The 9,312-nt window shown below is 43.5% G+C and overlaps 2 protein-coding genes across 2 annotated transcripts; one reads left to right on the forward strand and one right to left on the reverse strand. All coding sequences in view use genetic code 11, as the record gives it.

The window, feature by feature from the left end:
* Positions 1-5: 5 nt before the first annotated feature.
* Positions 6-2,573, forward strand: EGR_08265 (hypothetical protein; the record flags this gene model as incomplete). Its single annotated transcript, XM_024497514.1, has 3 exons — positions 6-107; positions 714-875; positions 2,475-2,573. 3 exons carry the CDS (start codon positions 6-8, stop codon positions 2,571-2,573), a joined length of 363 nt encoding a protein of 120 aa, XP_024348055.1.
* Positions 2,574-6,138: 3,565 nt separating this feature from the next.
* Positions 6,139-8,244, reverse strand: EGR_08266 (Alkaline phosphatase; the record flags this gene model as incomplete). The annotated part of the gene is made up of 6 exons (XM_024497515.1): positions 6,139-6,501; positions 6,614-6,791; positions 6,871-7,042; positions 7,119-7,393; positions 7,546-7,759; positions 7,845-8,244. 6 exons carry the CDS (start codon positions 8,242-8,244, stop codon positions 6,139-6,141), a joined length of 1,602 nt encoding a protein of 533 aa, XP_024348056.1.
* Between the last annotated feature and the right edge of the window lie 1,068 nt (positions 8,245-9,312).

A 9,312-nucleotide genomic window follows, 5' to 3' on the forward strand; every position in this document is an offset into this window, starting at 1 on the left:
AGCACATGAAAAAAAAAACAATAAAAATGAAGTCCACACATTCATTTTATAATTTACATCAAATAAATATAAGAAGAAATCCACCAGCTATATACAAGGGAGTGGGAGTATGAAGGAGGCACCTAAAGTGCACTGTAGACAACCTTCTCGTCGGGGGCAGCACTTGCTTGCACCACCGCCGGCGTCGTTACGGCCGACACTGTAGCGCCGGCCTCATCACCACCTGCTGCGGTTTGAACGAGAGGCACCGCAGAGGCATTGGCAGCGGGTGTCTGAGTAAGTGCAGGCACTTTGAGACCCGGTCTTGGAGCTGAGGAGAGAGCAGAGAGGAAGTGAGGCATCGCACTACCACCACCCCCCATCGTCATGACCTTGAAGGGGCTTTCCGCTGCACCTGTGGTAGCGGACGATGGAGGGGGCGGTGCAGGTGCGGTGGAGTACGGCGCGGAGTGCATAGCAGCGGCTGCTGCAGCGGCAGCGGCGGCGGCAGCAGCGGCCGCTGCGGCCTGGTGTTGGTCTGGCACAAAGACACCCGCAAAAGTGGTCTGTGGGTGACAGCCCACTGGCAGTAGGTGATACGATGTGGGACTAGCAGCTGTAGCAGCTGAATTTTTTGGATAATGAGCAAAATCCAGTAGAAGAAAACGCATCTATTGCTTACCGTCTCCCCACCACTATATTGTTATTGACTAACATTGTTATTTGTAATTTAGGTAAAATACTTGGGAATTAGTGAAGTAATAAATGTTTGTATTTTTCTAACTTCATGGTATCAATGGCTTGAATATCATAACCGAACGGCTAGAAATACTCGGTATTACATCATACAAAGTAAAAGTGAAACTACTGAAGCCGTATTCCAAAATATAGTCAAAGTAACAAGCAAATAATAGTGATTTGGCTGTAGCTATTCTCGAAGAGGATGCAATTTCAAAAAGTGTAAGCAGTGAGTTGTACCAGATTGTTGCAAAATAACAATTAAATCAACAGATATCTAAGTGAAGCTTATCCAAATAACCAACGAATGCTGATTGCGCCGTTGTCGTAGAACTGCTAAATTCATCAGCAAAAACAAGGCCATATTCCAGACGCTTAGAAATCCTCATTTACCGAGGTTTAGACGGAAAAAAGGTGACAGACGCAAAGCCAAGTACACTTCGCACTCACCTGGCGCAGACGCCAAGTAGAGCTGCTGGGGATAGGCTGCCGCAGGAGTCGCTGCCGGCGCAACCGTTTGTCCTCCAGCAAACACAAAGTGTTGCTGTGCCGATTGTTGCTGCTGATGATGCTGTGAAAATGGGTGTTGGTTCTGCTGGGATTGCTGTTGTGAGTGTTGCTGTGAGGAGCCCGAAGAGGCCGTAGCTGCTGCTGCGGCGGCCGCCGCCGCTGCGTGCTGATAGGCGGACCATGCGGCTGTAGGTTGCCAGGCAACCATGCCTGCAGGCTGACCCGGCGCCGATTGACCCATGAGGAAGGGCTGGAAGGGAGAACCATAGCAAGCTGCAGCGGTAGTTCCTGGCGCCGGGGCACCAGAAGCAGCCAAAGCTGCCTGCTGGGTGCTTGCTGCGGGGACTGCGATTGACACCATGGGCGTAGCGGTCATGAGCTGACCATTGGCGGAGACGAACATCTGGTGAGGCTGGGGGTGTGTTTGAGAGGGCGCAGGTGCCTGGAAATGAGTGGCGGGTTGCATGGCGAAGATGTGTGGTGGTTGGGGTGCCGGAGCTGAGGCCTGCAGAAAGGAGGGGTGAAGGGGCTGTTGAAACTGGTCGGCGGGGATGAAGGGGTTAGGTACTGAAATGGCCTTCACTGCTGCGTTGTCGCCACCCACGCTCGATTGTTGGGGAGTTAGCCCACCGGTGGGTTTCTTCTTCTTCCGAGGCGATGCTGGAAAGTTAACAGGTATTGTACTAATTTTGTCAAAGTAGCATAGCCGGAATATAAAAATATATGCACAGGTAATAAAGGCTTCACTTTAATAACAAATGAAGTGGACTAATGACAGGGTTTGATGAAGAAGTGCCAAAAAGCAAGAAACTCGCAATAAAATGTTTGTTCGGGAGACTAGTTTCTAGCCGAAAATTGTTGTTTTAAAGAATGAAGAAAGTTCAAATAAAATGAAAATACGGTGAAGTGTTGATGAGAGCGGAAAATCATTAAACAAATCGAGACAGGAGATAATCCACAGGCTTTCCATTTATTAAAAAGTATTAGAAAAGTTCTTTAAGGTTTTGAAGGTGCCCTATCATGACCCAAGTACAATGTGATAATGGTAAAATAAAGACTCAAAAGGTTGAAAAAACGGCTGCGAATTTACTCCTATTTTAAAAGGTAGGTTTTTGCTTAGCCACTAATGAGGGTGATGGAGCGTCGAATGTCGGATAGAAAGAATGGAATAGTCTAACTAAAGGAAAAAAGCGGAAATTATGGACGGTAATCTACGCCAAGAGTTACTAATTCGTTTGAAATTTTAGGGCGGAAATTACGTTAAAATGAACGCATCCCCATTTGAGATAATAGTGTTGAGTGTCTCCATAGAAGGACAAGATGATGAAGTTAAAAGGGAGAAGTAATTGTGTGTGGCTCACTCCCCAAGCACCTGTAGTTGCTCCAATATGTTTACGATACTAACGTTATACTGACTACTTTTAGGGTTTGAATGAACAGGAAAGTGAAAACTAATTTTAGTGAACAGTTAGAGAGGGCGCGGCATATCAAAATCGGAAAAAATTGGTTAATTTGCTGTCAAAACTGCTTAATTTGAGATAAACGATGAGGATTTACCTGCGAGAAAGTAAATTATACTATCTTAAGGAGAAAATTAGATAGAATTAAACCAGTGATTTTCTAACTCAGATTACCCCATCTTTCGTAGCCGAACCTGCTCCACAAAGATCAGAAAAAGCCACCTCAGCAAACATGATACATCAAAAATACACGAATCAAGCTTCATCTAATGAATCACTTTCTTCACTAAATCGAATGTGAGATTATTACTCGAAAGGGCTGGAGAGAGTGCGGCGTTTTATCCCGGTTGTGCACAAAAATTAACCGTCAGCCAATCAGTACATCACGCACAGACCGTTCTGCTAGCAGGCTAGAGGGTAAAACGGCTGACTCGACGGTATGCCGCGTCACCCCACAAGCACCCTCTATCCATTTCGGCCCTATTATCTCACCCTCTTTCCCTCTCACTCGTTTTCGCCCTCTCCACAACCTGCATCCATCTGCCCATCCATCTCTCGCTTGCGCACGCGTTCGACTGTTCGCGTGCGTACGTGCACGCCGCACAGCCAGTCGCACGTACATGCAGGCGGAGAAAATCGATCGATTCGCTCGTGCCACGCGCGTACGCGCCCGACTGCCCGCCTGTCTGATCCACTAAACGGGAGAGGTAGAGAGAAGAGAGAACGAAATGGGGACACGCACAAAGCGCGCACAAGGAGGTACGCGTGCGTGCGGAGAAAGAGAGGGCAGAGTGGTCGATTTGATGCGGCGGTGTCAGTGTCCACAGGCTAGCTCGTGAACGGGCTGTGTTCCGACGAGGTTGGAGGAGAGGGAAGGGGGAGAGGCCCAGAGAGGGTAGTGCGAGGTAGGGAGAGAGAGGAAGTGAGAGACCTCTGTCACGGAGTGAGACTTTAGGGAGTGAGAAAGATAGCGCAAATGAAGTTCGGAAGCGCAGATTTGCTAACCTATTGGAAGTTACACAGCCGAAAGTCTAAATTTTTCCACTTTTTAAGGAGTAAGTTACCAAGTCTAAGTATGTAGATGAGTGGGAGCCATGTCCAAAATAAATTTCTCGAAAAAAACTCAAAGAAGCATACTTATGCAAACGGAAATTCAGTTGTTTAGGTTCAATGTATTCAGGGAATTTCTCCCTTAAGATATCAAAAATGCAGTGAACTGGCGGCCTCACATCCCAGAAATACCTTGCCAATGAAAAGGTATTCCGTAAATTAATTCAGAATTTGTTGACGCCAAAGGCATAGCCAATCTACATATTCGAAATTCACCAATTATTTTCATGAGAAATAGCCCGGTGAAATGCGATGGAAGAAAAAAAAACTTAATAGAAAATATACAAGCTGGGAGACATAGATGGTTCAGAGGCACAATACCTGAGCCAAAAAACCCGTTAAATCAGTAAATCGTATAATAGACCCATCAAGAACTAATGGCCACTTCAAGAATCACGAAGAAAAGTGAAATGTGAATGTAAAGCCCTACCAGAAGCCAAAACACTGCCTTCCGCCACCCTATTCGCCTGTTCAATAGCAGCAGCAGCGGCGGCGGCAGCGGCCGCTTCTGATTTGCGTTTCCGCCGACGCTCTGCTTTTCGTAGGCTCTTTGGGTCTGGCGTCGTCACACGGAATTCGGTGTAGTCAGCGAAAATGACTTCTGAATCCTCAAGATGAGGTCGTTCACCTCTCAGATGCTCTCGTAACTTACGGAGAGCCACGAAGAAGGGAAGTTTATCTTCAGCTCTGGGTAACTGTGCACAACGAGCACTTGAAGAAGGCATGACGAAGATGACCTAAAGTGAAGAAATTGCTGATAGGTGAGGGATGATCTGAAATCTAGAAAATGTAGTAAGGCTGCGACACTCACTGTATTTGTGCCTTCAAGGGGTTCCGGCTGCTTGCCCATACTGAAGTTTTTATGGCCGACGAATGTTTCGTAAATTCCTGAGAGAAAACGGGAAGATTCATGTGGGCATAAAACCAGCTGAACCGGGTTGCAAGAGTGAAAAATTATTTGAAACGGTAATCATTATAAGACACGTAAAATAAACTTCTACAGAATACTACAGTTCCGTCTTAATCGCGTTACATTAGACAGAACCTACCTTTGCCATTAAAGACAGCAATTTTGGGTTTATAGCAGCGAATTTTCTCGAGCATAGCAACGGAACCCTCCTTAACATCCTTGCGAGAGAGATCAGATGTGCCTTTTGCCGATCTGGTACAAATATTCGTAAAACCAATACCGTATTTTAAGACAGTGGCATCATCCTTGAAATCCACAGGAACAGGAACTAGTCTTGACTCATATAAACAAGTCCCTAATGAGAACAATTAAAAAATATGAGCTATGAGGAATACAAAAGTGATTCCCTGTTCCAGCGTAGTGATGACAGATGTTTCCGGATCCTAGACTGGGATTGATGCCAATCTTAAAACAAGGAAAATCGGGATGTTTCACTACACTACCACAACGATGTCCAGATTTTCCTTAAGATAGTCAGGGAGCATAACTCCAGCAATGCTACTTCCAGCTGCGTCTTTTTTCTCAGTATTTTCATTGTCGTTAATACTTGAGTTAGGGATTTGTGCGTTAACGTTCATTGAATGTGTATATGGATTCTCTACCTTTAATGGGGAGTTCAGAGCTGTCCCAGACAAAGACCTACATCTAAAATGAAGGCGTAAATCAATTACATCACAGCATCCTTCGTTTCAACAGAGGGTCTATAGCTTTGGATCCAAGCCATAACGTAAACTTGATAAAAAAATGCACCTATGAGTTGGAACGCATCTAGGTCAACATCTAGCATTGTCAGTATAGTTACGTCTAAATGCTTGTTAATACTGATGTGACTTTACTGCCGCAAAATGGCACGTTAGGGTCAAAACTTCTCATCAATAACTTTAGAACTTTTACTTGAAAGTTTTGTTACCTGAGTTATGTTCCAAGGCTGATTTAATCGAGTGAATGCGGTAGAATCAATTTGCATCTTAAGCTACTGTTGCAAAAAGTGGTATTGGTAACATTCTCTAATTATAAGGACTAAAACAACAACTTTAACAATTTTGACATTAACTGTTTTGAGGTACTTTAAAGTATGCGCATAACCCAGCCACCGTGTTTTAGCGGTTACTGACGTGAGTACCAAAGTTCCACAATATCTAACCTTTTCTAGTCATGCGTCAACTTTCAACAGCTTTAATGTTTTGCAACACTTTATCTCTTTGCCTTATATGCAAATACTAGACTGGCCACTTTATCATTGCTTAATAAAAACACATTGCAGGAATTTCAATAATACATTTCTTACAAAATGACCCATTCAACAGAATAGTGTTCATCAGAGAGAGTAAATGAACCAACAATCATGTGGAGGGAATAAGGAGAAAAAATTTAGTAAAAAAGACACCACATGATCAGTCCAATCATGGCAAAAAGTGAGACTTTCAGGCCGCAGGCAACACAGAATGGCTCGTTGGTATAGGGTGGAGCACACATGGCATATTTCATTGCTTGGGCAATGAAGGTATTTTCAACCGTTGAATGAAAGAGGTAACTGAAGGGACCGTTGGCAAATACTGCCACATCATCACCACCATGAGTTGACCAGTTGATTGGTATGAGAGCCTGAAGTTGTGTGTCTTTGTCATTGATGTATGTATCATTCATTTTACTAACGTCGTCCCTTGTTGTATTCATTTTTGCTCCAGGTCCAGTCATATAGCCTATTGGTAGCATTCCCTTCTTGTCCAGAGTCTATAAGGTGTAGTTTAGAAGTAGGTAACATTTTAAGCATCCATAAAGCTAAACTAGGTACTTAAAGTAATTAAAGCATTTTAATTGTAAAATTTTTGGACTCCATACTTACCTGTTCACCCTTGATTTTGTCAGGAGCAAAGAAGGTGCTGAAGCGGCTCGGTTGACCTACCAACGCAAATGAATGCGAGTGGTCGGCAGTGACAATTAAAAGGGTCTCTTTTGGATCCACTCGTTTAAATACTGCATGTATTGTCTTATTGAATGCATGCATTTCAGCAAAGGATTTCCTAGAAGTAAAGAACGGTAGATGTGTGAGAAATATGGGTTAAAAGACGGTCGTAATAAAAATGAACCATTTAAGCCTACTTTGCACGGTTTTCGTGGTGGGCTTGATCAATTCGAGCACCTTCTACGAACAAGAAAAAACCGTTGGGGCTCTTTGTGAGGATATCAAGCGCAGCCATGGTCATCTCATAAAGGCTTGGGTTGCCTTGCTGCTTGTCCAGCTCATAGGGAAGATGTGATGCACTGAGTAGACCTTTATCAAGGCAAGTAAATTTTTATACAATATTCTTAACACATTTTAAGAGAGTTAAATATCAAGGAAGTCTTACTTAATGCATAATCATATTTGGAAAAGGTAGTTTGCTTGAATTTTTCAGGGCCATCAGCGTAGACATAATTACGGCCTTTGAGTTTCTGATTCTGTTCCCACATATCGGTCAGTCTTCTTCCATCTTTCCTATTGCCTTTTTGATTAGGTTCTGATGGTAACTGGACTCCTGCTGGATAGAAGTTCCTTTGGCCTCCTCCCATCAATACGTGAATGTCTGGATGTTCAGTTACCAGTTGATAGGCTAAATCTGTGCATCCGTTGTTGGGTAAATTCCTAAAATTACAGCAAAAAAGTAGATGAATATGCATTAATAATACCACTACATCATTAAACCAGACTAAATTGAGCACCAAATCATTGAAAAAGTCCACGAAAAATAATGCAAAATAAAAAAGAAAAAATATGATGTGAAAATCAGTACTTACGCATCACTCTCCCAATCTCTATGAGCTACGTGACCATAGCAACCAGAAGGAGAGGCATGTGTGATTCTAGACGTTGTTACAATACCCGTCCACTTTCCAACTTTTTCAGCAGCCGTAAGAGCCGACTCTGTCTTCTCTTCATCAGCGTATAGACTGCATTGCTTAACTAGCACCGCTCCTGTGACACCGATCATGGCTGTCCTAGTCTTGGTGCCTATTAAATAAAGTAAGTAATCATTAATAGACATTTCCACATTTATCTGACACTCCAGAAACCTAGAGATCTGATATATACGTACCCGTGAGGTAGGCGGTTGCTGATGAGGCGGAGTCAGTGACCGTGGTCTCGAGATCGTAAGTCCGACAAAGAGTTCCAAATTCCCAGTCCTCATACGTGTGCTTAGAGGGTATGCCCTTTGCGTAGTTTTCATCAAACCTAGTGGCTGACACTGTAGGGACACCCATACCATCACCAAGGAAGAGAATGACATTTTTAGCCTTCTTGGCAACACTAAACCATTCAGGAAACTGTCGATTGGATCGATCAAACTCCTTGCGAGCCAAATTCTCCCAGTACTGGGGACTTATCTCCTCTTTCTTGATTGTGAATGGAGGGTAAGGAAGAGGAACGCGAGGCAGCTCGACATTTGCCAGAGCCACCTGCAGGAGGATGACGCATATGAATGCCGACTTAAACATAGCGATGAGATAAATACCTTTTGGCTTGTATTTATACAGATTTCCAAGGATGGGTGGGTGTGTTGAGAGTCCACACAATGTATTTTAATTGGATGTTGTGTTGAGCCTATGAGGCGTTGCAAAAACTCATAGTGATTGCACTCATTAATCAAAAAAAATTACCTTTAAAGATTTTTTTCTTTGACTTAGTCTGTTATTTGTGTTAATTTGTGAAAACACTAAAATTGAATAATTTAACAACTATAATGGTGGACTTTTTTTCCACTTAAGGCTGATTGAGGCGCATATTGGTTGAGGCCGTTTTAGAAACACTCAAATTATTTTTTTTTAAATACTTAGCCCCCTTTGACACTTTTTTTTCCTACAAACTAGGAAAGTGCTTAGTTGCTCTCCTCTATTAAGCGCAGTCAGCAGGCCCCACGGACCAGTAGTGCCAGTCTCCGACTAGCCATGCAAACGAGGAGGTACTCGATCGCAGCGCTACTGGTGCCCCTCGTTAATTCTACCAGACTTGGAGTTTCGTCTTGCATGGAAACCGCATTCGGGGCGGAAAAACTCGGTGGTCATTACGCCTATTTATGAGTGTTCGTAGGGATACTGGCTTATAAACAGAGTCATGCAATGAAGGGCAGGTTTCAGAATAGCTTCGTGGGAGGAAGATTTTGTGTCTGTTCCACCTTGACACGTTGGTTTCACTTCCGTGCTATCCAGTTGTATCAACCTAGATTCTGTCTAGGTAGTAGAGAGGTAGAGAGAGAGATCCGGAACAATACTTTTTTTTTGATTATTTACAGCTAGTGTTACATCAGTTGTTAATAGCTTTCCTCCGGACCAAGGACTTGGAGTAGTTGCCGAAGATTGAAAAAGTTTTCGACCCTCCTATTACAGTTGAATAAGTAATTAGGTGCATTCAATGCTTGAAGAAATTCCTCTTCACATGCATTTTACCTTTGAAACTGTGATGAGCAAGAAAAGCACTTTTGCCCTGTTGAGATGCTTGAATGTGCGTGCGGTGGCCTCCTATGAGCTTGACATGGGTGGATCTCTACAGAGGTTAGATAAAATACG

The sequence above is a fragment of the Echinococcus granulosus genome (assembly GCF_000524195.1).
Source record: "Echinococcus granulosus chromosome Unknown EG_S00101, whole genome shotgun sequence".
Classification (NCBI taxonomy): Eukaryota; Metazoa; Platyhelminthes; class Cestoda; order Cyclophyllidea; family Taeniidae; genus Echinococcus; species Echinococcus granulosus.